This window comes from Leuresthes tenuis, unplaced genomic scaffold (genome assembly GCF_036924035.1).
Source record: "Leuresthes tenuis unplaced genomic scaffold, fLeuTen1.0.hap1 SCAF_3, whole genome shotgun sequence".
Classification (NCBI taxonomy): Eukaryota; Metazoa; Chordata; class Actinopteri; order Atheriniformes; family Atherinopsidae; genus Leuresthes; species Leuresthes tenuis.
The window spans coordinates 28,007,404-28,034,844 of record NW_027325357.1 but is presented as its reverse complement, the minus strand read 5'-3'; the positions used below and the strand labels follow the sequence as shown (position 1 = coordinate 28,034,844).

Sequence of the window (27,441 nt, the reverse complement as noted above, 5' to 3'; positions counted from 1 at the left end):
GTTTAAATCTGTTTCTTTTCCTATAGGTCCATAAACTGTGTGGCCAATTGGAGACTAATTACTAACGATTGAGTTAACACCACTCAGTGTGTAAACACAGGCTTGGTAGCTTCCAATCGATCTTCTTTGGGGCCGCTCATACACAAACAGGGCTGAGTTACACCAGACATGATAAAAGTCAGTGGCTGGATTTCTCCCCCTGGGGACACAAGCTGTAAGCAAAGAACATAAACAACGATGTAGGTTACGCAGCAAACCCAAATCTCATTCAATATTTACGATGCTTCATTTAATATGGCCGCGGATGGAGGGGGAAGCCAGACGGTTGTTTACACAAACTGTGATCGGTTAAAACTGACAAATGACCTCTGGCTTACCAGCCTGGAGGAATGTGAAGGACTGCAGTAGTGTAGCGCTCACATATGGGAAGCAGATAGGAAGCATCAAAGGCAGCATTTCAGTGGCTTGTGCCAGAGATGTATTTGGTTTGCATCCACTTCAGCTCAATAGACCATTTTTGCTAACAAACGCCTCTCGTTATTCCAAGAAAAACTAAATAGTTCGATGTAATAATAATGTTTGGATGTTTGGAATGATAGTTGCATTACACTTCGTTGAGCCAGCTCTTGAGCTTGATAATGTGCATGCAAGCACACTGGGGCGGATAACTGTGTCACATGCCAGAAAACTGGGCTCTGCTGTGGAAAGGTGCAATTACTCTTAATTCAGAGACTGTGGGTGGGGAAATAGGGGGAAAAAAGGGCTGTGTTGGTTTCTCTTGCTTGACAGAAAAATATTTTTCAGGTCCAGTGCAGATGAGTGTGTTTTTTTCCAAACTATAGACTGATGTGAGGGGATCTATTCTCAAAGCAAACCATGACATTTTCCTATATTCAACCAGATATTCTCAGTGCCTAAACCAACGTGCGACGATGTCTCGGGTCTCTTGGAAACCAGTCCAGAGGTTCAGACCACTGCCTACTACATCCAAATGTGGAGTTTTTGCCACAGCAGTTCCTACCATGTAGGCAAATTGGCTGAAAAATAATACCCAAAAAGCACAAAATGCCGAATTACCTTAAAAATAGGGCTGAACGAAAATCACAAAGTCAGTCCCAGAAAGAACAACCTGTTCTCACTTGCAGCTTGTTTCGGTCTAACGCTTTTGAGGGGGGGGGTCAAGTATTATGGGACAAGTTGAGAATCAGGAAGTGTTGGAAAGAAGTCGGTGCTACGGATTAGATATTAGTTTTTTTTTTAAGTGTTGTAAGTGTTGTGCACTCACAGGGGAGATGACACAAGGTGGAGAAACATGCTCCGCCTCAGCAAAATAACTGCTCAAATGTACAGTTATGGAGAGTCAATTCATGGAACAAATTGCACCAAAGCACTTTACAATTGATTGCAAACCACAAAGTGGTCACAGTGGAGTGGTGGGAGGGCTTCTGTGCCTCAGAGATTAGCCACAAAGTAAATAAATCATGGGGCAGTCAATGAGATCCTGTCAAAGGAAATGTTAAATAATCTTATAATTAGTCCGAAATGACAAAATTGTTCATTTATCATCCATGTGGCTGTCGTGCAATACGGCGAAAGGGCAAGTAGGGCAACCCACAGCATCATTGGTCATAAATAGGTCATTTTAAAGCAGAGAAAACACAATGAGTTTCATTTCCCCACAATTCCAGGCTAACGAAACCGTCTCTCTAAAGCATGGTGGAGTAACTAAATGGATAAAGAAAACGGACGTTGTGCCCAAGACCGAACAGTCAGGATGATCACTGCAGATTCACAGAGAATAATCTGTAATGTCATGCAAGGCTCGGAGCTACTGCACAGGTGGTAAGCAGAGACCAACTGTGTTTTAGTCATGTCTTTGACATTTGACTCGACTAAAAGACTTTGCATCATGGCAGTGCTGCCTGATTTGAAACATAAATTGTACATTTCCAGAGTCCCGCTGCTACTCCGCTCCAGCCTCGTTCCCCTTTAAATCTGCTGAATCATTCATCAGGTAGGTTCAGCCTCGGAGCTGATGCAGTGTCACACCAACAGATGGAGGACTGTGGCAGTGGGGAAGACACTGCTCCACATCGTAGAGTGTGAGCTGCAAGCATACAAAGGTCTGGGATTCCTTTAAGGAGGAGGCTGTTATTCTCAGGTTGGGCTCAATGCTGCCTGATCAGGTGACATTTTGAATGATCATCGTCTTCATTTACCACTGCAGTGATTGAGGTTTGATAAAGCACAAAAACCCAGTTGTGTTCAGTGAGGGTATTCAAGAATCTGGGACCCATACACAGTGTCGCCTTGGTAGATCTTCTTATTCCAGTAAATCTGCTTTTTGAAGCATGTAGAAATAACACAACTATCAAATTTTTTGCCATAAGCAAATTAATTTTAGACACCCCCCCCCCCCCCCCCCCCCCCCCAAAAAAAAAAAAAAAACTAAATGAAAAACAACACCAAGACTTTACCACTGCGAGAACAGCATTGTTTTAGGCTAAATCTTAACATTTGTATGTCAACGTGTTACGTGATTTGATGTGGGCCACTTTATTGTTCGCAGTGTTCCCTGTCAGAAGTACGATATCATGATTTATAGTGAAAAATGATGGATGTGTCTTTTATTTGTGGTATTCTGTCAAAATCACTTTATTCGTGCTGGGTCAATATTTGAACGTTTAAATCTAAACACATCTGTTCCAGACTCGACCTCCACTGTCACTGATGTGAAAGGGACTGTCTGATTTCAGTTCCTCAGGTTTGCAGAGCTCTGGTAGGCATTGACCAGGTTAGGTCTGACAAGCCAGACAATCTGGATCCTTATCTTTTAGCGGCGGCATCTGATAAAGTAACTGAGCCCATTACTCACATTGTAATTTGAGACACGTGTCTTCTACAAAAAGCAAAAATTTGGAAAGCTGATCTCTAAACTCTCAATTTTGGCTACTTGGATTTCAGAAAACAGTTTTAATTAATAATAACATTATAAGTGATTTTTGCCTGGTGTTAGATCTGGCCACAGCACTACTGCTGCTGTTAGAAATGATGTCATTCCTCCTCTCTGTCACTGCTTTCAAATGCAACAGAAATGATCTTGTAGCTCAGTTTTTAAGTGGAGGGGCCACAAATCTGTGCTTCTGGAGACAGCTAAACATGTCCCCCAGCGTTCCGTTTTGGGAACTATTCTGTTTTTTAATATTTACATATGATTCGGGCAAGGAAATTCAAACAAAAATACACATTTATGCTGCTGACTCAATTATTTATATGCATGCTCCATCTCATAACATGCAAAAGCATCATTCACTACCTGCAACTCTACAGGGCTTAAACTTGGTTTTATTTACTCGTAAATCAAAGTCTATGGTTTAATTTACATTATCTAGAAGATCCGAGCATACTGATAGTGAATCCACTGATAGGCTGCCCTCATACAGCCTAAACCCTACATCTACTAAAGAGTTCAAGGTCATCAGAGTTTGACATCAGATTGTTTTTCCTGAAAGGTCACCGATTTTTAATGTGATGGTGAGAGTTTCGTGCGAACCATTCATGTACTGTATCTATATATCTCCATTTTTTCCCAGATGAATTAAGATTATTTTAAGAATGAAGTGATAGACACACTAAAAGGCAGAGGGGCCAGTCTAGATGAAAAGAAGAGGATCAGAATTCAGTGTGTGTAAGGTTTTCAGACAATATCGATCAAGATATGCACAACCCCCACCCTTCTGTTCCTACTGAAGAGGATAGGGATATCTATGCAAAATCCAAAAGCAATTCATCCTGTAGTTATTTCAGTCTGGCCTAAAGGGGCGGACGACTAACGGATTCATATTGCCGCTCAGAGAAGTGACGTTGGTTGATTGTACTTGGAGATTATCAGAAAACAATCATGATCGTGGTTCAAAAGCAAACTGCTCCCTACAAGGCTTCTCTTCCCACCTCCCACCATCTCTGACTGAAAAGGGTAACAACTGACCGGCTGGTAAAGATCAGATCAGCCTAAAGAGAGGCTGCATCAGGCCTTTAAAGGAGAGAGGAATGAGACGATACTTTCTGTCAGAGCCACTGATTATCCCAGCAGTAGCATGCCAATCTGAAACAGGTGCTCCAGCCTTTACAACAGGTGAGGAGCAAAACTGGTAAAAGGGCAATCTAAGTAAAAGACACGTGTCTGTGTCTTCACAGGGTTGACTCTGATTACAGCCTTTAATTTCTACTTTTTTAAGGCCTTAATTCTACAGTAGAGGGAGTTACACGTGTTCAGCTCCAGCCGACTGATTTTTGCAGCTGCTGCACCCACCCCTTCCTCCACCTCCCCTCCTCCTCTTCCTCCCTCCACACGACTGAGACATTCAAGCCTGTCGGAGTGCGCAGTCTCTCCCTTCCAACTCTGGGCTTAAACGTTTCTCTTAATTACATCTTCTACAGGGAGCGAGTGTTGCTTTGTGTGATAAAGCCCTCATTAGGCTGTTTCTGTTCCCCTTTGCAGTGGGATGCAGTGTAGATTCTGTGAAAACAAATGGTTGAAAATAACTCTGCTTGGGCGGTCTACAGAGACTATTCTTGACTTCTCAGAGTATCTGAGTGATCACATCGCAGCCCTGCTTCCTCTGGCCTGCCACTGCTACCCCCTCATTGTGAGACGATGTTAGAAGGATCAGCTGGGCGCCCTGACGTGTTCTCGTGCGCAACATATTGCTTTTACTCGGCTCTGAGAGGAATTAGGTCAGCACATGAAACATTCATAAAAGATACATTTTGTGTAAATGGCTGACAGCTTAAGTCAAGTAGCTTCCCCCAACGTGCATTCACTGGGTATATCTGTGCTGCTGCCACACATTCAGTAGACTGTATTTCCTTCTTGAAATAAGGCATATTACAGCATGATAGCATTAACCATCAGGAGAATACACTAATGCTTCAAAATATGTGTGCACTTCCAGTATGTTAAACCCCTAAAAGATGAAAAACAAATGGGTATACATGCAGGGCAGCATCTGTTCAAATGAACAAAAAACAGTTTTGCTCAAATACTGCACGAGTTACAGTCACACAGAGCACAATGAGGCATAAACGCAAATCTCTGTTTGGAGTGAAGTTGGCTGTCAATAGCACACAGAATAGTGAACACGAGCCGTTTGTGTCTTTGGGCATGGCTTCACGGCCACTCAGTTTTCACTGCTGACTGTGGGACTCGACCAAGCTAGAAAAGCATTTTAATATCATAATGTGAAGCATCCTTGTTGTTGTTGTCGTAGAGGTCTCAGATTGTTTTGTTGGGGGAGGGGAGACACTCAGTGTATGCGTGTGTGTGTGTGGTGGGGGAGGGGGTAGTACAGTTTCTCCATTTCTGCCTGTGCTGCAGTTTAATCACGCCTGTTCTTGGACACAAATAGTGTCTATATCAATTTTTTTCGTTTTTTTTTTGCTTTTATTCCATTAATCTTAATGACACCCCATTATATCAGACAGCTCATAGTTGTTAAATGCAGATGGCCAAATTACTCTGAAGCTAAAAAAAAAAGCATGAATTGAAAGAAAAAAACATGATGGCTAACTTTGAGGAAGCCTTAGCACCAGTCGGAGATTTCAGTTTTAAACTCAAAACCAGAATCATTCCTTTGATTACGTTTTTCTAAGCTTTTATCTGTAACACCTCTGAAAGCTTGGCTTAAGATTTATCAACAGCTTAATCAAGACTATGTAGATTGACCATTTTTGAACAACAGTGAGCAATCAGGTCATTCAAATGTTACTAAATCTACACTGGTGCAGAAAATATTTTTTAAAAACTGCTAACACCAGCTAACATCTGACTTTTGAGCGCAATGGGAAAGTGTTTAATTCAGTCCCACATCAAATGACTTTGCACTCACAGGTATTTATTGGCTCCAGCATTGATGGGAACACTTAATCTAATTTTCAATGAGGGTGCTGCACTCAGGGCTGCAAGAGTGTGCACTCTTTCTTTAAATACAAGTTAACTGACCGTCTCACATGGCAGCTCTGAAACTGACACTATTTGCTTATGGGCATAAAGAGATGAGATTGATGGTATTTGCCTCTCTTCAAGGCAGCTGGCACCTCACTCTCAGTCTGGCTGTGTGGGCTGATTCCAGCAGTCCAGCCAAATGAAATAAACTAACTTAATTATGAAAGAAAGTTATGCTTATCCTAAACTGTTGTCCAACAGTAGGATACCGTGTAATACCATCCCTTCATGCTGTTGTAGCTAGCAGGTATTTCCCCATTACCTTGTGGTAGTTACTGTGGTGTGGTATGTATGCTTTGGATAAAAGCATCTGCTAAATGCATAAAACATAAACATACTCAATGAAACCCTGATGATAAACATGCAACTACAGACAATGTCAGCTTGCTTTACCAATACTTATAAAACCCATTTAACCGCGTTACTGAAACGCTCAAATAGTCAGGGAACCACATACACACATTAAAAAATAAAGATAAGGACAACTATATGACAAAGAATAGTTTGTTATGTACAAACTTCAATAAGCTGATATAATAAAGAAGTAAGAGTGCATAATTAGACATGTTTTGATTGTGCTAGCCTTTCAAACAACAGCAGTTAAGCCTTAAAACTATTAATGTTGATACCAAATTCTGATTTAAAGTGAATGTTATTTGACCAGTAATTTCCTGCTGGCTGGTAAAAAAACAACAACAAAACATTAGCATTGTCAATGCATTTAAGTCTGGAATCTTGCTGGGCTGCTCCAAAATGTAGACATTGTGTCTGTTAACTATTTCTTGACTTCCTTGACTGTATGTTTCAGATAAGTATCATGTTAAAAGATCCAATGTTGCCAAAAGCTAAGTGTTTCTGCAGACTGACAAATGTTTCTCTCCAAATCTTAATGCTGTCCTCTTTTTTTCATGATGTCTTTTACCTTGATAAGATCGCCAAGCCCACTGGCTCATAAACACCCTGAAAGCTTAACCATGCTTGACTGTGATGATGTTTTACCACTTTTTTGTCAATTGTTTATGCCAGAAATATAGAATGATTATGAATAGAATCTGGCATGGGAATGATTAATTTTGGGCTTAACAGTATGTGGTACTTTTGTGTGAATATTGTGTGTAATACAAAAAGTGTTGTAATAAAAAGTCAGTCAGGGTCAAAGCAGCCCTGTATTTTTCAAATGCTTACTACGGCCCTGAATCTAATTAATGACAGTGTCCTGCATAATGGAGATCGTGTCCCCTGATCGCATTGGTCGAGGGTGACGTCATGCTTTGTCCTGCACCCTGTGATGCTCCCCGGGGCCCTTAGTCAGTGGGAGCCAGGGACGTCTCTGCAGAGTGCGTAACAGCGCAAGAGATGACTTGGCACAAAAAAGGGTTCTTTTGAAATAGCCTCTGTACAACAGAGTCTTAGCCAACTAATTTAAAAGAATCAATGCCACACAGGCTCAAGGGTAAAATTCACTCACCACACCACCTATTAGTGCCTCAGCAAAGTCACAGTACCATTTATAGTCCAAGATTACAGTCACACACATGATCATGCTGTTCATGATCAAAAAAATGATCAGTGCTTTCAGCTGCTGTACTCCTGAAACAGACACGAGAGTCAAACAACCCAGAGGACTCACAGCAGCTGTAAAACTACCCAAAGAGGCTGTGAGGTTTTCTCTACTTCTTCTAACTTTGCCCTCTCACCTGACTCATTGTAAACCTTGCATTTTGGTGCTGAGTAATTCTGAGGCGTCTGTCCATTCTCCCTCAGTGTGCTGCACGACCTTAGACAAATCATTTGTCCCTATTTTTTGTGAGAGATCTGGTGACTGCAGTGCTGGTCCGGGCGTGAAAGTGACTGCTCATCTCACCAATGCAACACTTCTGTCATTTGACAAGTACAGCCCTCTTGTGGCAGCTGTGGCACCCTGAGCAATTGTTTGCCCTATCAACTGATCTTGTTCCCCACTTTCTCCACTAATAGTTTTTACCAGTGTAACTACAGCTGTAACCATATATTTTAGGAAATTACACATTTTGTTGTTTTATTCAAATTTAACAATAAGTTTGCACTGTTAATGTACCCAGTCTTTTGACTCTATGTTTTAATGCGAAGAAAAATGCTGCACTACACTGTGTGGATAAATCCAAAAATAGAATGTATGTTGTATATGAAACATGTGAAATCATGTGAAACTAATAATTCTAACATAACAGATACATCTCAAATCAATTAAAGCTCTGAGGCTGTGCCTTAGAAGAACCAAGAACCATTAGCCATTACTCTTGAGTGTTTTTTACAAAGGTCAAAAAACCTGTTAGCATTTGCTAACAACAGCCTTTTGAGTGCAGTTAAAAAGTCTTTAACTGACATTCAGTCCTGCGTCAAATGACTGAAGCAATTGCAGGTATTAAATGGCTTTCCACTGTGGGTGCTGGGCTACAAAAGTGGCTATAGCTCACTTTTTCCTTAACAGAGACTTCTGTTTATTGACTATAACATCTCCCATGGAGGCTCTGAAACAGATAGATAGATAGATAGATAGATAGATAGATAGATAGATAGATAGATAGATAGATAGATAGATAGATAGATAGATAGATAGACAGATAGACAGACAGCTTTCCCAAATTACCGCAATAACCGACAGGGATTTTCTGTTTCTATCTGTAAAGAATTAGCTAGCTGTGCCCAGTATGTAGCTCAGAGTGCAGCGCCTGAGCAAAAACTAGCATGTACACGCAGGTGTTGTGTTGTGTTACCACCAATGGGAGCTGAAGCTGAAAAATACCCACAAGACAGCCTCTTGTCCACATGCTTCTGCAGTTTTGGTGCCCAAATGTTTTGAAAAACACTGTGAAGATTTTCATTGATTCTGATTCTGTTTTTTTTTTTTCAGCCTGTAGAGTCAGATTGTGCACCGTTACCTCTTGGTCTGACGTCAAAATATGATATATACACACCAGCAATATATTGCCAGTACTGAACTTGTTATAGCACTTTTGACATGTTTGCACATGCATGTACACTCACTCTCAAATTCTAGAGAGGAACGGGGGCATCAGAATGCTACATCACCCAACAAAAAAAACAGCCCCCAACATCCCAGGTTTTTAACAGGGCTCGATTGGACCTCTAGCTGTCGGAACAATGTTGAGATTAATGTGGTTATACTGAGCTGCTTTGCCTGCAAAAAGAGAACTATGAAGATATGACTTGCCACATTGTTCCACACTGAACCATTTGGTAGGTGAGTGAAGATAACATAAGACAGTGAGCGCCTTTGGATTGTTGATAAAAATTGGTTTTGACAATTTTTTTTTTAGTATCAGTGGAGAGAAAAGAACTTGGCCTCAAAAATCCATGCTTATCAGAAAAAGTCTTTGAGCATGGTGTGTTATTTACAATGTAATGTTATCGTGGCCTGCAGGCTTGTTCCCACAAAGAGGTAATAGTTAGTAGACTGTAAAGTCTATGGTTGCAGCCCCAGGTGTACTGATGATAAACACGCTGCCACTGGCATTGGAAAAGGATTTATACCTTTTTTATAAGTTTTTTCGTGTCATTTTAAGGTAAGATACATTGTATTTTTGCAGCAGAAAGGGCTCTGAGAGGGATGATACACTTTATGCCTGAGGATGCTAATGTTGGCATTGGCTCACAGACCTAAAGTCCATGATCTACAGTTACACGCTCCTCTGCATTTTTGGGGCATCTCAAGTTAAAATCTCAGACACTCCACTTCATGCCAAAGACACTGAGAGTGCGTGAAATGGGAGTGTTGGCAGCTTGAAAGAGTCTGAAAAGAGGACCAGAATACATCTTCTGTGAGCTCCTGGTCCAAGATTTCAGGACAAAACGAAAACTGTCTGACACTGCTCGCTGCAAAATTCTCTACAACTGACAGCTGAGCACAGTGCGAGCGACACTGCTTTATTGTTTTTTCTATTCCTAGCTATGCACACCTTTCATCTCATGCCGAACTGCACTTGCATTGTAGGGACTCATGTGGCTGAGGAGATATTTCACACATATTCCTCGCTGTGCTGAACATACACGTAGGAGGGAGCTGCCAGGTGCCAGGTTCGCTCTTCTCTCTGTTCAGTCACAGCTCTGATTATGGAATGAGACAAACTAGCTTATGTGGAGGCTACCTGATTAATAAAACATGAAGCACCCAAATAAAAAGAATCCTAATCTCCTCATCAGGCCCCCTCCCTTTCCTCCGACTGAGGCTAAACTGAGGCTCGTCGGGAGCGGAGAGGTGTGGGTGCTGGTGACAGGGTGCAGTGGTTGGAGGATGACGAAGAAGAAAGCCTTTGATGTTATAGCATCATGGCAGAATAGTCCAACAGCACCTGACTTCAATAGGAAGATGAGGGGTGTGAGAGAAAAGGCTCCTGCAGACAGGGAGCAACATTAACTGACATTATGTGCTTCAGTTACATTGTAGAAGCTGTGTGAAATCCCATGTCAATTAAACAAAAATTATCTTTAATAGGAGCTCCCAATACTTGCATGTGCATGCTAAGCTAATTGCTTAGATCTACAAGCTGAGGAGCAAAAAGCTATGAGTCATTACTACATGTTGTAAAAACATCCACTGGTTCGCTAATTTATCTACATCTCTTTATTTGTGTGTAAAATTGAAAGTGAGCGACAAGTGTTGCTAATTGCTGAAGGCACATAACTGCTGTACAGTCAAAAATGGACCAAAATGTCGAGGTTGACAACTCATAGGCTTAACGGGGCTCTAGATGCTCGATTGTCTTCCAGTAAATCATGCAGCGTCATACATCTTGCCAGTGAGGGCGCTGCACTCCCAGATCTTTGCGCTCAGCTAAAAGAGTACAGAATTTATTTTTTAGAATTTTAAAACCATTATTTTATTTTATCGTTATTTTCTTTGGCTTTGTCTTTTTAAGGCAGGAACTATTTCTTCTGTCATGTGTCCAATAGAAGAACCCGCATGGAGCTGCTCAAAGCTACCAGCTTTGGTGGTCAGGACATGTTGTATTTATCTTCTTGGATCGACTGGTGTATCTATTGATTTCAAGGACTTGAGCTTTTATTGCAAACTGCTAGAGATCCACTGTGGCTTATGTTTCATTGTAGACCCTTCAAGCAAGCATGTCAAAACTGCGGGCAAAAAACTACATCTCAACCTGTTGCAATAAACCCTGAAACCTTCATCATTTTCCTTTTTTACTGAATTGAGAACACTCTAAGGAGTCGATTGTAGATTTGGATGATCATCCTCTGTGGTTTCATCGCCATCTGTTTCACCTTTCACATGGGAAGTACCAACCTGGACTCATGACAGATAATGAACTAGCTTTGTTTGTCCACAGTGTAAAACGTTCCACTTTTGCAGAATTAATGTACATGGTTAGGTTTATGTTGCAAAATACATGGTTAAACTGTTACAAAACTCTCTGTGATTACAGTTTACTCATTCTTAATTTGTCACGGGTCACAGTTCCAATCAGGTGAGCTCAATCTGACAGAAAACAAGAGCTTGGGGACATGGTATCATATCACAAATTACAACCCTGGATCATGTTCATAATCCGTGTTATACAATTTCTGGGGATACTGAGCTGGAAGGACTCATATTTTCTATAATTAAAATAAAAACACTGATTATTGAAATATTTAAGTTAAAAGTGAAGCCCTGTTTGCACTAACCGTTCAAAGAGGGACTGATGAGCCTTTTTTGCACATCCATGTGTTGTGTGTACATACGGAACAGAATGGGATGGGTCTAAGTTGATACACTGTTGATACACCACTGAAGTGTCACCAAAGGTACCCACAGAGCCAGGTTGGCACGTGTTTCGGGGCGAGCTGGCGCAGAGGGTCACAGCTCTCTGACTAAAGATGCTGTGTTCAGCTGATTTCACATTGCCATGCTGTTACCCTGCCAGCTTGTTGTTTGCTGCCCACGCTCAGTAGATTTACATGAAATTAGAAGAAAAAAAAATCAAAGCACTGTGTTTGTCAAACTAAATACTGAACTTTTAAATTACATTTAAACATCTTAGCTAAAACAAAATCGCAATAAATCCAATTTTTTTAAGTCGGACTAACACACTTGTTGCTAACATTCCTACTAACTTTTCTGATCTTCACACCTAGTCTCAGTTAACTGCCATTACCTGATGTTCATTTGTGATTTCAAGCCACGGTATATATACCTCCTGGTTTTTATTGTCCTTTGCCAGATCCCCACCTAAACAACATATTTAGTCTCTGCTCTGCTTCCTGTTCTTTGTTTAAATTTATTTTGCTTCCTCCACCACATTCCTCTTGTTTTTTTTTTTTTTGTCTAAGGGCCCTTTTTAGTCTTTTATTTATTTTTGGAGTCCCTGCTTTGGCAGTACTTTTGTTAAATTATGTTTCATAAAGGTTCACCCCCTGATTTATGAGGCTGCATTTAGATCACTTCTTACAACAAACCATGACAAATATACAGTTTCAGCTTTAATAAATAACTGGCTGAGGACTTAAACCAACGAGGAAACATCCATGTTCCTACATTTTTCTAAGACAAAAGCAAGGAGACTGTAAAATAAGGGAAAAACGGCCAAATTATGTCTGCAGGCATCTCATGTGTCACAGTGGAGTCACTGGCGACTGCAGCAGGTTCCACCTTTGGGCTACAGCATTTTTGGCTGCACTTACTGTACAAGACTATCTCTAACTGAGCAAATAATGCAGTCTGTATGTGCCGCACAAGGTGGCTGCTTAACTGATCCCTATGAATCAACAGAATTCAGAAGAGAAGATATTTTAATCCATAATCGGCCGATTTACTCCAGCTGGTCAGGCTAAACGTAGTCTGCCAGGTGGAAATTTCTGCTTAATAAGTATTTATGTTAAAGGAGATCTTTTATGGAAAAATCACTGTAAAAAATTCTGTGCTTGAGAGCATTCATTTGGGTGTCTGACGTCCCAACCAATTAAAACAACAACAACAAAAAAACAACCCTGGCAACATGTGCTCTAAGGGTACTACAGATCTCAAAAAGGCAGACCTTATGGATTATGGTTGGAGTGGAGTCCAGTGGGTCACTCCACACCCTAAAATGATCTACTTCAATAGAGGTGCAAATAAATGGTTGCAAAAGGAGCTGCTGTGCTAGTCTCTGTGTCATTTCGACCAAAGCATGTCACAGATTTGTCCCAGGCCTCAGGAAACTGTCAGCTTGAGAAAAAAGTGCACAATAAAAGTGTGAAACTATCCTTTAACTCTGAATCTTTAGTTTTTTGCCTGCTTTGGCGTCAAAAGCAGCAATGTGAATTTTGCTTTGAGGGCCTTAAGGAAAGACTCTGCAGTACATGATTTTTCTGTTCTGGTTGCACCAACATGCTGTAGACGTTTCTAGTCGAAAGTATAAGATGTCATCTGAATATGGAGTCCTGTCTATTGTTCACTGTGACATTGCCCAGCAGGGTGCCTTGATAATCCCACCATCAGAGATCTATCACTCCTCCTTTTATGGACGTGGTTCTGTGCCAGGATCAAAGCTGCAGTAGGGGTGCCAGGGCTCAGAAAGGAGATGGAAGAAGAGTGGGGGAGGACTGGCTGCAGTGCCTGAGCCCTCCTTCCTGACATTGCACTAGAGACATCAGGCATTAGATTAAATCAGCCATGGGGCGCTTCAGGGTGGACAGTGGGATTGGACATTAAGTTTAAAACGGTGATAAAAAGCATATATCACGAGACAGCCTCTTGTAGTGTCGACTCAGAGTTTCACAGACACCAACGCTGTTACGTAACCATAACAACCAAGACAACATGACAGATGCTGGAAAACTGAGGTCATGAAAACAGAGAACCTGGAGACCCTTTCTGCCTGGCTGCTGTGGCCCTCTTTTCTTAAGGTAGCTGGCCATGGAAAGGGCCTGGTATTCAAACACACTGCAGCATCACATACAAACAAAAATAAAGTGTAGTCAAGTATGCTTGTTAAGATGAAGCCAAGAATCCTGAATTATGTATCACTGCAGCCCCTCCAGAAGCTGAGTCTATGTGGCTGAAAGCAAGTACACAGTACCTTTCAAAATCTACACAGGTGCTTGGTTGCTACTGAGCAACAGTGAACGCCTGCCCAGTGATTTCCAGTGGAAATGTGACTCCCACCTCACAAATAAACCCTTCTCACAGACTAGCTGGCATTTTACTTTGGGTTTCTGGTCGCTGCACGTCACTGAGAGCGTTGAAGAAAATACATTAAAAAAGGCAAAGTGGAGCAGACAGAAAAGCACCATGTCGGCTCCCAGTTGGAGAGACAAGCTCTGCCTTCTGCCATTTGGATCACCATGGAAACAGCCAAATACACCACCAGCTCTCCTCAGCTTCAGCTCAGCGGACTGCGTCCTGTACAGTGTGTCTTCGTTTGACGCAAAATTAGATCACCAATACAGTAAAACTACTCTCAGTTTGCTTTTCTTTGCAATGATGACATCATTACAGCAGTCGGGTCAGTGTTCATGGACAAATGCAGGAGCAAATGGTTCAAAACGTGCACGCCATCACTGAGATATGCACCGTATGACAGCAGCTGGAAACATCTAACAGAACCCGCCACAATTCCCATCTCACTAAATCACCATCACGTCATCGTGAATGACATCTTATCAAGGCAGTGTCACCTGGAAGGCCCCACAGCACGAGGGAATATATCCATATGACGCACGTTCACAACATAACCCACGTTTGTTGCGTGCAAATTCAGCGGAATCACCGAGAATCTGAAATGACACACGTATGTGACTCCTGTCCCCCCCCCCCCCCCCCCCCCCCAGATGTCCAACAAGCGTCCCCTTCTTCTTCTCTTTACCTGCTCCGCGAGCTTCCCCCAGGCGGACCTCGGTGATGCTGCTCGGGTCACTCTGAGATCTTCCACGCTGCAACACGCAGTCCTCATCCAGCCCGTTGGAAGGTGGTGATGATGATGATGCCATGGCGAGAAGAAGAGTGCGACGGCAGAGGCGTGATCAGCCAAGGTCACCGGCATCAAGTGGTGGAGCAGATCTGACGCGCTCGGACTGCTGCAGCTGCAGCTCCTGGACCCCGACAGGCAGCAGTGTTGGGGGGAAATCCATTACGCGCGCAGCATCGTGCCATCTTCATGTGTTGCTCGTAAAACCCCACTTCAGAGACGCTTGAACTTTAAAATCGACAGCTGCTTTTAAAGAAAAACGCATTATAGTCGTAAAAGTGTTTGACTGGTGGATCTTAACTGATCTCATTTATTTGTCATGCCTATTTCACGTATGGTGGCAGTGAATTGGGGCTTTTTGGGCTGTTTCGTTTTCTGGAGTAAAAAGAAAAAAAAGAACTAATTTCATCTGTTCGCTGAACTCTGGATTCACCAACAAAAGCTAATGTAGTTCTCCACACACACAAAACATTTAGGGTGAAGAAATCTGATTGTTTCTAAAGTCAGAATTGATCTTTCTAATGAGTACAGAAGATGTGCTCACATCTTTTCAGTGATGATGTTGCGCTTTTATGCCTCAACTGCGAGGCCGCTACTGAAATGCAAAATATCCTACAGTCCCCGAAGGCAGCGTTGGATTCCTGACGCTTGGTGGAAAATGGGAACTTCTTCCCAAAGGACTGAATCACCTCACATGAATTGAACAAATCACTCCAAACAGTGTTGATGCTGTATGTATCTCATCAGACCTACTGAGTCTAACTATGCTTTCATACCGGAAGGATGTAAAAATCTTAAATGAAGGAATTAAAAAAGAAGCCTGGGAGGGAAGAACATGTGAGTTCATTTTTATTTATAGAGCACCGGTTCAGAACAAAATTATCTCAGGGCACTGTAGAGCAAACCCCAACAATTCCAACAATTTCCCCTCAAGCGAGCACTTTGGCAGCAGTGGAGAGGAAAAAAACTCCCTTTTAGCACGAAGAAATCTCCAGCAGAACCAGGCTTCCTATAGGGCGAAGAGCAAGAAGTTTTGTTCAATTCACTTCAATAATACTTTATTAATCTCAAAAGGGAAATTACACTGCTGAAGTATAAACTGTTAATAAAGAAATGCTATTCCTATAGATAGATAACAAATACATTAGAATCCAGCTGACATGTAGCACAGAGAGGTGACTTAGAAATCTTTAGAGATTGCCATTGATGAATTTGGTCATCGATTTTGTAGCTTGACAACAATTCAGCTGAAGATGTCACACACAACACTGACCACGCCGAAACAGGTGAACTTTATCAGTAGACAACATGGACAGGAACTCATAGCTAACTGGGGTGCACCTTCTCAGTGACATGTCCATGATTATACCATCTGCTGTTAAGAAGCACTGCGATCCTCCTCCTTTACCGTTACCACTCTGTCTGCAGTCTCTGTCTCCCCACATAAAAAGCTGAGCAGAGAGGTGTTAGAGTTTGTTTCTGTCACCGGATCTCTGTGAAAAGATATTGCCTTCCTGATGTCCCTGTTGCACCCTCACCAGGGTTCCAAGCTCCTCCTTTTTAACTGCCAATGGTCTGACACTTCCATGATGACAAAGAGAATAAATAGTTTAAGATTCTTCCTCCTTTCTCTCCATTTTGTTCCTGCTCTGCATCCTTGATGTCGCTTCTTCAACTCAGCTGTATTTGGGATCCTATTCCAGGCATTACTTGGGGTTTGGAAACCTCAATTAACGGCTCCAAAATGCAAACAATTTGCCTTTTGCTATGGCAATGTATCATAGCAGAAAAGAAAAAGAAAGTACACACTCGTTCATTTAGAAGGTTTTACATGTCAGGACATTAAAAAAAATCATACAGAGGTCTTTGAATTAAGTAAATACAACCTAAGATGAGATGGACATGACTATTACGTGGTGTCATTATTTACACAATGCCAAGGAGGAAAGACATCAGAAGTGATTTTAGAGTGTCCTGCTTTCATTATGTGAAACAACACATATGGAGTATTAAGAAAAAAAGTCATATTGTGGATTTTTCAATTGACAGTTGAGCACAATCTTCATTCTCTAACCAGGTATACCTTGGAATGCTTTTCAGTCAACAGGTGTGATCTGTCAAAAGTTAGTCAGAGCTTCTTGCCTTCTTAAAGTCTTTGAGTCTCAGCAGGAAACATGAAGTATGCATCACTACCAGCTCATCTGAAGTTGTATTATATTGTTTTAAGACCTGACAAGAAGCAGAGTTTTTTTTTATGTCTTGTTACAAAAACGTGAAAGAAGGTGTATGTTTATGTATCTAAGTGTGCTCAATGACAGAGGTTCAGAAATATTGCTGAGCCTGATTAAGGATTGCCCATCCAGAATGAATTATTTTCTAAATGTGTTATGTTGTCTTTGTACACCTCTAATTTAAATACTGTTTAAACCATTAGGAATCGTTCAGTTTAGTTTTTACCTACATCTTATCCAGCACATTTTTGCCAACATATAAGTCCATATCTGACAATGTTATACTAGAAATTGAATGCGTCCAATTTAGACGATCAAGAGAAACTGAGAAAAAAATAGAAGGGAAAGAAAAATGAGACAGACCGCGTCTGCTTTGGTTTTTGTCTACAGATTGTAATATTTCTCTCCCACCAGTGGGGGGTGATACAGAGCTTTATGTGTAGGATAAGTACCTGCTTTAGTTTAAAAGGAAGTGCCTAACAAAAATGGCAGAGCGAGAATTGAACGGCAGCCGTGGCCCCAACCGGTCAGCTAATGACGCCGATAACCTGTTTGTTACAGAGTCACCTGAAAACAACAGCTCAGAGATCCCCGCACCGGACCTCAAAAGTGTCCTCGTCACCAGCGTGTTAAACCTGGAGAAGCTGGACGTTGACCTGTACAGGTAACCAATGCTTTCTGGTCACCTGCTGTTACTTCTGCGAAACAAGTTAGGAAGTTTATCTTAGTCAACCGTGTTGCTAAAGGTAATGCTAAATATTAGAAAAAAGATCTGCTGAACAAGTGACTGAAATGACGATTCAATTAGAAATAAAACAAACTGGAAGTTGAACAGGTTTTTTTTTTTGCAGGGCTGTAGCTTTAGACCTACCAAAATGTTCGAGTGTTTATTTCAGTAGTTTCTCTAACTTTCCTAAGGGGTACACACCACTGGGTTCCCAGCACGCAGCGTTTGTTTGGAGGACAGATAATCGGTCAGGCTCTGGTGGCTGCTGCTAAGTCTGTCAGCGACAGCCTCTATGCCCACTCCCTCCACTGCTACTTTGTTCGAGCAGGTAAGCGGCGCGCGCGTGTCTTTTCATAGCACGAGGCGCACAGGTGAAACTAATTACGGTAACTTCAATTAGGCAATGTTCTGATAGTTTACGGGTTTTATTACCATTCCTAATTAAAGTGCTCGTCATATGCTGGCGGAACTCCTTTGTGAATCACTTCTTGTTTCGTTAATTTGTTATAAAACTGTATGAATGTTAGTTTTATTACTGTTGCCTTGAATGTTTTGGTCCTCCATCATGGGCAAACCACTGTTTGGGGTGTTTTCCAGGGGACCCTAAGGTTCCAGTGCTGTACCAGGTGGACCGCACAAGAGATGGCCGCAGTTTCACGGTGCGCTCTGTGAAGGCCATCCAGCATGGACAGCCCATACTGATCTGCCAAGCTTCCTTCCAGGTGCTGCAGCCGAGCCCCCTGCAGCACCAGTTCACCATGCCGGTGGTCCCTCAGCCTGAGGACCTGCTCACTGTGGAGGAGCTCATCCACAATTACCTCAGGTTGTTTCCCTGTTCATCTCCCTGTTCATGTGTTTTCATCGAAGACATCAGTTATCTGTTAGTGACTCTTATACCACTGAAAACAGTGTTCCATTGAGTTAAACCAGCAACAGTTTTGTAAGCATGCTTTTTCATAATAGATGGTCCCCAGAATAACACGAGCCCTCATTTCACCTCCCCTCCCTCTGAGAAGGTGGTGCAGGTTGACCGTGTCTATTAGCTGCCCATGTTTACTAACTTATCAGTCATTTTACTACTTATAGACACGGCTGAAATAGTAATAATCTACGGTACATTTGTCTGAAAAGCACCAACTGTCACTGACAACGAGGGACTTAATGGTGCATTTGGGTGCATGTGTAAACTAGTAAATCTCCATTTAAATGGTTCAAACTTTTTAGATTTTTCTTTGTTGAAATGACTCTGTCCTTTCCTTCCTGTTCCTTTTATATTAAAGCGGTTATTGTATTGATAAATTGAACGGAGCCTCTCCCAGCAGCTGTTGGACAGGTCGCCAGTCTGTCACAGGGACCACATGGAGACAAATGAGACAAACAACCATGCACTCCGGGGCCATGCCCTGAATGCAGTGAAATAGGAGGCCAAAGGAAATGGAGACAGTTTAAAACTCATCTGTGCCCTAGTGCCACCTAGTGGGTTCATTCTGTATGTATTTTCATCTGATTGGACCCCAGTTCTGAAATGTGTCAATTATGTAAGCAGAGTAGAGCTGCCATTCAGCCCAAAAATTAAATGAGGGGGGGGGGGGATCCCTACTGATGGGGGTGCTGAACAATAAACATACCGAATAAACAGTTGTGCTCCGTGTATTTATTCTGTTCTCGTTGTTTTGTAGGAAACCAGACCTGACGGAGAATGCTAAAGAAGGCCTTAACAAACTGCTGGCTAATGAGGTGCCCATTGAGATAAAGCCTGTCAACCCCGCACACTTCTACAGACGGGTTCCGGCAGAACCCAAGAGGTTGTTCTGGGGGCGAGCACGAGGATATATTGGTACAATGCACTCGATCGTACTGTCAAAGGCTCATATAATAATAACTCTGTTAATTATGTAGCCTGATTTGTAAGCTAAACGGATGTAAGGATATTTGAATAACTTAGAACTGGATGATTACCACATATCATTACAACATGAGTCAAACATTACCTGTATAACGCAATATAAGCAGTGTTAACTGTGTGTGCCAACGTAGGTGAAGGTAACATGAAGCTGCATTGCTGCGTGGCTGCTTATGTGTCAGACTTTGCTCTCCTGGGCACAATCCTGTTGCCGTACTCCAAATACAAGGCCCGCTTCACTGCCTCCCTGGACCATGCCATGTGGTTCCACAGCACTTTCCGCAGTGATGAATGGATGTTGTACGAGTGTGAAAGTCCATGGGCAGGTCAGTATACAGCTCCTGTGTCGTGGCCACTTTCTGAACAGCAGCACTCACCTCCCGTAGATGCTTTAGTTGTGAGCTTCCTGTTTTTGTAGGAGACGCATGATTCAAGAAGCAAACACCACTCTTCTTGCCGTTTCATAGGAACGTGTCGCAGGAGTATAATAAGCAAGTATACATGCCTGAGAATTGATGCCCGATGCTATTTAAATGGTGTAGATCGAACTCAACATCTGTGACTTGCTTTCAGTCATTAGAAGCTTTTACAAACTTTGAGGATAGTTCTTATGAGAAGGGAATGACGAGTATAACTTTCAACCTTTTAAGTATCTGCAAACGAAAAGTGTCAATCAGTCCCTCTTCTCTCACTGGAGGTGGCACAGAGACCGAAGAATACAAAGTCACATGCGTGGTTATTGGTTGTTGGATACACTGCATATGAAAAGCAGATGGGGACATTTTCTGTGAAGTACTCACTGAATTTTCTTCCAGAACCTCTTTCCACATGAACGTGCACGTCACACAGGGAAAAAAATAGTTGCGCCATGTGGTTTAAGCAGAATAATAAGTGTTTGTGGTACATTTTAATTCAACACTTACATAGCACTTTTTTGCATTCCCACTTAAGCCTAATGTGTGTGTTTTCCCACATCCCATAGGGAGCAGTAGAGGACTGGTACAAGGCCGACTGTGGAGAAGAGATGGGGTGCTGGCTGCCTCATGTTCCCAGGAGGGCGTCCTGAGAGTGAAACCAGCCACAGATGCCAGCAAACTATAGGAACATTGATATAGGAACGTCTCTAAGAAGTTTTATTTAATAATATTAACAGAATAATAATTTATTTGTGAATTTTAAACATCTAGATGTTGGTAATGTCTATGACCTTTTTTTTTTGTAATGAGAGAGGAGGCTTTTTAACTCTCTTTTTCTTCTTTAATGTTTTCAGTGAAATATTGAAAAGATGCTGATGGTTGCAGGCTCGTCATGTTCAGGAAACATGTTGACAGCCTTCGGCCATGACATTATATTTGTATCTTAAATTCTGTCGCGTTAACGCCTTGTTCTGATGGAAAGTCTTGGCTGTAATGTTTGACCTCTAACGTGCCACGATAACAAGGCAGTGTGGTCTTGTTTTTTTTTTCCACACCTTTGCTTTAAAAGGATTAAACAGAAATGTAGTGAATTCACACATTGATATTATTTGTGAGTTAATGGTGGAAAACATGCCTCTTACTTTGTCTCATTATGAAATGACAAAAAAAACACTAAATGTAATATGAAATAGAAAGTTAGATGACTGTTTCTTGTGTGAAGATATACTTCATGAAGCAGGTAAATGGCATCAACTAGATAATCAAATTGTAAAGCCCGATCCATTACTGGAAAACTAATGCTGTCATTACTGATACAGTTTTTTTTTTTTGTTTTTTTTTTTTCTTAAACACTTTTTAAGGCGCTTTTATCCTGAAGAGTTCAACCGGAAGTCAGTCACCGGTGGTGTCACAGGCCCAGTTTACAGCTGCAAGTTGCTTTAACTTGTATAAAAACCCTCTGAATACCCTCAGTAGTAATGCCGCGGGTATATATCGGCAAGCTTAGCTACCATGTCCGCGAGAAAGACATTCAGAGGTTTTTTAGTGGCTATGGCAAATTATTAGAGATTGACCTGAAAAATGGGTAAGAACAGCTCATCTTCATAGGATGTGGCTAGCTAGCTAACTAGCAATATTGCTACATTAATGCTAGCACTGAGGCAGGGCCTTGATAAAAGTGTGAGCGTATGTTAACAAATGCCCTCAAACTGTACCTTATGTGGTTAGCATTTCTGTAAACCCATTTGGAAGTGTTCTCTGATGGTAGTAGTCCTTATTTAAGACCATGTGTAACGTTTCTTTAGACGAGGTTAGTGGCTTGTTGAAGACGGATAAATCAAAGCAAAGCAAAACACCAGCAGCTGCAAAGGACCATTCTTAGAAAGTCAAGATATATCATGAAATATTGACGTTTTTGGCAACGGTACGAGGGCAGACATACCCTTTTTTGTCCCACTCAAATGATGCTAGCAACGTATTTTATCCAGGCTTACGTTATGTGATGCGGATCATTAAAGTGGTTACCCTACAACTTTCTTTAGTTGTTTTATTTCAGCTTCCTGTTAACAGTCTTCATCACATATAAAGCTAATATTTTTCTTTATGAAAAAGCCCCCCCCCCCCCCCCCCCCCATTTTCTAGATAAGTTGGGAAGCTTTCCCAAGATGCAGAAAAAACTTGGATACAGGCACAAATAAAGTTGCTTTCGGTGTCCTCACTGCGTTGTGTTTGTAAAATGTTACCACATTTAGAATTTGATGCCAGCAAAGACAGAAAGAGGAAGAAATGTTTAGAGAACACTACAGCTTCTGGAAGATTCTACAATGGGCAGAGTCATTGGTGACAGGTGAGGGTGTCAGGATTGGGTATAAAAGCTTTTCTCTTTCCAAGCAACTCATCGATGAGTTCTAAAAAGATGCCTCCCAATGTAAAATCGCAATGAACTTTGGTCTTTTGACATCTACAGTGTGTAATATTCTAAAAGAATCAGTGAATTTGGGTTAAATGTTAGTGTGTGAAGGTCAAGAACAGAATCCACTGGTAGATGCACCTGATCTTTGAGTCCTCCGCTGCATAAGTAACCACGATGCCTCGATGATCACGACCTGCACGTGGGTTCAGGAGCACAGTTTGTAACCTGAAGCTTTGCGGTGAAAGGAGGAGGCCATACGTCAACTGTGGGCAGAAAGAATTCCAAATAGTGTGGACACAAGCTCATCTCAGATGGACGGAAAGACAGATGGACTGCGAAGTTCATGTTTCTGCTGCTTTTGGGAGACCATCAAAGACCAACAAGGTGCACAATTCAGTATCTATGGTGGTACGGTCCCATGAACAGGAAAGTCGGGTTACTGGGACCACAGAGTGTTTAGGAGCTGAAATCTTGTATTAAGTAAGAATGGACACAGAACTGCAATAGTTTGTGTCCTCAGTTCCCCAACAAGTGAAAGATTTAGTTAAAAGGTGATGCAACACAAGCAGACCCCCCCCCACCCCTTTTTTGTGCTTTGCTGGCATTCAATTCAAGATTTGTAAATATTTTCTAAATATATTGAAGTTGGTCGGTGAAGACGGTGAAAATCATTTTCTTGGCTTGTGACATTTCAGATAAAGATTTTTTTAAATGAGATTTTTTTATGGCTGCTTCCTGCTTTGACTCGGGCACGCTGACTCCTCGCAGGTACGGCTTCGTAGAGTTTGAGGACATGCGAGACGCTGATGATGCCGTGTATGAGCTGAATGGAAAGGAGCTCTGCGGGGAGCGAGTCGTCATTGAACACGCCCGCGGACCCCGGAGGGACGGACACAGCCACGGGGGACGCAGTAAGTTCAGAACATCTGAGTGCAAACACACGTTTTTATGCAGATGCAGAGTTCTGATCAGCCTTTGTGAACTAACACGTGACAATATTCATGTTCACTGACCCATGGTACAAAAACGGCATGCTACAGTAATACATCTTTTCCCATTAGCACTCCATTCTGCCTGACCGCAGATAAAAAAAACACAGCTTTCAAACAGTCAATGAGATGTTTATTAAAATCCCATGAATGACATTGATTAGAGCGAAGGTAAGACATGTGAAGCTGCAGTGTTTACATTGTCACCACCGGTCACTATTAACAAAGTGCTTAATGTTTCAATTTGAAAGAGTCCACTGGGCTGAGTCCGAGTCCAATGAGGGTAAAGATGACTGCCTGACCCGTTTGGCCTGGGCTTTCCCCCCCTTACAATGTGTGTGTGAGACCTTTGCCCTTTGACCATTGGTTGACATAACCGGAAGCCATGATGACAGCATCCTTTTCCAATAGACCAGGGTGATGGTGAGGAATCCTGTTGGTTTTACTGATGGCAGAGGACCAAACCAACACACGTTTCAGCCACTGATTTGGCTCCCAGTACTCTGTAGTAAAACAAAGAGTTTTTGGTAGGTGCCACCTTTGTTTTATAAAGTTACAAATGGAAAGCGTGCAAAACCAGGAATATGGCATTAATCAGTAAGACTAGAATGTAGGAAGTTTTATTTTTCCAAGTTCTGGCCTTTCAGTAGTTTGAAATGGGAGTACTTCAAAGAAACTACAGACACAGGTGATGGACAAGAACTGCTGTCTAATCCTCATGTGGTTTTTAATCCTGCTCCATCTGCAATTTATTGTTGACTGAGTTGTTGTGACTGTACATGCTGACTTGAGGTGCTGTGTAGCTGAAAATCAGCACGACTGAAACCAGAGGGTCTGGACTAAAAACCACTGTCATTTTTAATCCCCATTTTATTCTGTTTGACAGCTGCTAGCAATCTATTTAAATGTGAAAGGGGAGAAGTCCAGTCTGCAGTGATTTAATAGATTGTTTATGCCAGTTGGGAGTCCTTTCGTAAATTCTCTGGCTTCAAATGAAATAGTTATGTTCCTGTCTTCCTCAAAGGTAGCGGCTACAGCAGCTGGAATCGCTCAGGCAGGGATAAGTACGGACCACCCGTTCGCACTGAGCACCGCCTCATTGTGGAGAACCTGTCCAGCAGGTGCAGCTGGCAGGACCTGAAGGTAAGAGGTCCGCCATGATTGATCTGCACAAATAGAAAATGTTTAAATGAAAAGGAACCCGCCGTACCCACGTCTTCGGACACTGCTACACTGTTGTCGATAAGCTTTACTTATCGGCTGCAGTGTGTGAATATGCTCATGGTTCCTTAGCTCTGAAGGCTGCCGCAGCTTTGGTTACTCGGTGCTCTCAGAGTTTTTGGACAAAGTCGACAGCACCTTGTTAATCCCTGGATGTTCAGTCTTGAGGTGGTAGGCGTTGGGTCAAGGTGACAACAGCTAACATAGTTCTTCGTATCATTTGTTGCACCAAAGTATTCTAGTACTGTGCGGTAGATTTTGAATACTACGTATTGTGCTGGAATTGTCTAGAGATGTTCCGGAGGGTCTGCATGGATTACCGTAAATGCCCGCAGCATTCGCTCCAGATTTATTGCAGAGATTTTCCTGAACTACAGAAGATCGAGGATCCGATAGTGTGAATGTAGTATTTACTCTTCTGTAGAATTAACTGAGAGTTTGCGTTTCGTGCTGTTTCGATATCGTGGATGAGTTCAGTTTCATGCTGTACTGATATCAACGCGATGACATGTGAGAAATGAAACACAGCGATTTCCACAGCCTACTTTTGGCATCAGGTCCTGCGTCCGCATGCTCTGAACAAACCCCAAGCATCCTCTGTGCGTCTCATGCTGTGAAGTGCATGTGCGCGCAGCAGCTGCAGGTTGTTTTGGAAATCCCTGTGTAAAACTGCCTGTTGGCTGATTGAAAAGATCACGAACCAGACGTTGTTATGAGGGGCCAAATACTTTTATTAAGCCACTTTAGGATTATTGAAATTTGATTGAAATGCTTGGTTAAATGTTTTATGTTTTCAAAGAAGAAGCTTTCAGCTTTAGTTCATTGTCTTTGCTCTGTTGTGTTTGGCTGACAAATTTGTGTTTTTTGCAGGATTTTATGCGGCAGGCAGGTGAAGTAACCTACGCCGATGCCCATAAAGGGCGGGCCAACGAGGGCGTCATCGAATTTCGATCCCGTTCAGACATGAAACGAGCCATAGAAAAGCTGGACGGCACTGACATTAACGGAAGGAAGATCCGTCTGGTGGCGGACAAACCTCGACACAAGCGCTCGTATTCTGGCAGCAGATCCCGGTAAGCCTGGCCATGACAAGTTTCTTCTCTTTTCTCTGCGGTTGTTTGAAAACTTTTTATTTTCCTCTTTATTTTTTGTTCGAACCTTCAGGTCTCGTAGCAGACGGCGCTCTCGCAGCCGAAGAAGTAGAAGCTCTCACAGTCGTTCCAGGTCCCACTCACGGTAAGGGCAGTCACGTCTTGTAACACTCCGAGGGGTGTTTGATCCTGCCCGATCAGTTTTATTGATTTGATTTTTTTTAATTCTTTTTTTTTTTTTTGCAGTTCTCGGTCTCACAGCAAGCGTCGATCTTACTCCAAGTTGGGACGGAAGTCGCACTCCAGATCAAAGAGGAAGTCCCCAGAGAAGTCCCGCTCGCACAATCGCAAATCGCACAGTCCCTCCAAGAGCAAAAAGTCCCGCTCTGGCTCAGACACTCGCAAGTCACGCTCCGAAAGCCGATCCAAAGTCAAAGCGGAGCAGAAGTCTCACAGTCAGTCGAAGGAGAAATCTTCCGCCAGGAGGTCAAGAAGCCGCTCGCGGACCCGTTCAGAGAAAAGTAACAAGAAACGTACCTCAAAATCGCCTCCTGCACAGGACCGGCAGCTTTCCCGGTCCCCTGACGAGCACTCCGCCTCCCGCTCCAGGTCCCGCTCTCCATCCAGATCAGCTTCTCGAGACTGATCATTTCTGTTACAGTGTACTCAAAAAATGATGGTGCATCCCAGGCCTGTGTTTGGTGTGTTTGAGACAGAAAGGGTCGCATCTTCTTTGCAGAGATTAGAATTTTCTTGACAGTGTTTGTTTTTTGTTTTTTTTTGTTTAACTTCTTTGTAAAATTCCAAACAGTATTAGAGGAGGATTACTACTCTTGTAACTCTCTGAGTAACTGTATTTCTCTTGGTTGTTTTCAGAAGGTCTACATTTGTGATCTGAGTCCAAAAGTTGTTGACAGATTAAAAACTTGCTCCTGTTTTGATTACATATACAAAATGTCATAAGTTCAAACTGACACTAATGTTTCCAGCTAATAGATTCACATCTCAGTGTCCCGTAATGCTTTTTCTTACTTGTTTATCTTTACCGATCCCATGTCTTCCTCTAGTGGGAATGGCATTTGAAGCAATCTCCAGAATTATTTGTAATGTCATATTGAAATAAAATAACAGAAGTTTTAAGAAAAGTTTTCCTCTACCTTTATCCATGAGCATGAAGATTCTTTGAAAAAACTGACAAAAAGAAAGGTGACACATTACATACAGAGCTTTTTTGTATGTGTCGTCTTTACGTTGGAAATGAAAGTCCTCAATAAGTTTCACATTGTATTAAGAATGAGAACGTATCAGAGTCGGCGATCTAATTAACAAATCAGTCATAAGGTTTAACTATGGAAACATTATTACATTTATTTGATACTGTCGCTTCCTATAGCATCATTCAGCACATTAGTTTACAGTGTCAAATAGGGTAAAAAGTTCTAACAAAGGTCAGTGCAGTACCTTATTTTGGCTCGAGCACTGAAATTAGTCAACTTCGGCGCTT

The 27,441-nt window shown here is 42.1% G+C and overlaps 3 protein-coding genes across 4 annotated transcripts in view; 2 read left to right on the top strand and 1 right to left on the bottom strand.

The window, feature by feature from the left end:
- phactr3b (phosphatase and actin regulator 3b) overlaps positions 1–15,099 on the bottom strand; it is a 50,333-nt gene extending 35,234 nt beyond the window's left edge. For both annotated transcript variants that reach the window (XM_072382889.1, XM_072382890.1), the window contains exon 1: positions 14,845–15,099. In XM_072382889.1, coding sequence (XP_072238990.1) covers positions 14,845–14,968 — 124 coding nt within the window. In that variant the 5' untranslated portion in view covers positions 14,969–15,099. The remainder of the gene's footprint in view (positions 1–14,844) is intronic.
- Positions 15,100–17,651: 2,552 nt separating this feature from the next.
- On the top strand, positions 17,652–21,489 carry acot8 (acyl-CoA thioesterase 8). Its single transcript, XM_072383210.1, has 6 exons — positions 17,652–17,841; positions 18,096–18,232; positions 18,502–18,727; positions 19,584–19,741; positions 19,942–20,133; positions 20,790–21,489. The coding sequence occupies exons 1-6, from the start codon at positions 17,663–17,665 to the stop codon at positions 20,906–20,908; spliced, it is 1,011 nt and encodes a 336-aa protein (XP_072239311.1). The 5' UTR covers positions 17,652–17,662; the 3' UTR covers positions 20,909–21,489.
- Positions 21,490–21,605: 116 nt separating this feature from the next.
- Positions 21,606–27,077, top strand: srsf6b (serine and arginine rich splicing factor 6b). The gene is made up of 6 exons (XM_072382888.1): positions 21,606–21,808; positions 23,405–23,547; positions 24,650–24,768; positions 25,717–25,919; positions 26,011–26,082; positions 26,184–27,077. Exons 1-6 carry the CDS (start codon positions 21,702–21,704, stop codon positions 26,581–26,583), a joined length of 1,044 nt encoding a protein of 347 aa, XP_072238989.1. The 5' UTR covers positions 21,606–21,701; the 3' UTR covers positions 26,584–27,077.
- Positions 27,078–27,441: the final 364 nt, after the last annotated feature.

Excerpts from the sequence above, each read along its gene's own strand:
- acot8 (XM_072383210.1), top strand. The coding sequence starts at position 17,663 with ATGGCAGAGCGAGAATTGAACGGCAGCCGTGGCCCCAACCGGTCAGCT. Across the intron at positions 17,842-18,095 it reads CTGGACGTTGACCTGTACAG|GGGTACACACCACTGGGTTC; the intron begins GTAACCAATGCT and ends AACTTTCCTAAG. Across the intron at positions 18,233-18,501 it reads CTGCTACTTTGTTCGAGCAG|GGGACCCTAAGGTTCCAGTG; the intron begins GTAAGCGGCGCG and ends GGTGTTTTCCAG.
- srsf6b (XM_072382888.1), top strand. The coding sequence starts at position 21,702 with ATGCCGCGGGTATATATCGGCAAGCTTAGCTACCATGTCCGCGAGAAA. Across the intron at positions 23,548-24,649 it reads ACACAGCCACGGGGGACGCA|GTAGCGGCTACAGCAGCTGG; the intron begins GTAAGTTCAGAA and ends TCTTCCTCAAAG. Across the intron at positions 25,920-26,010 it reads TATTCTGGCAGCAGATCCCG|GTCTCGTAGCAGACGGCGCT; the intron begins GTAAGCCTGGCC and ends TCGAACCTTCAG.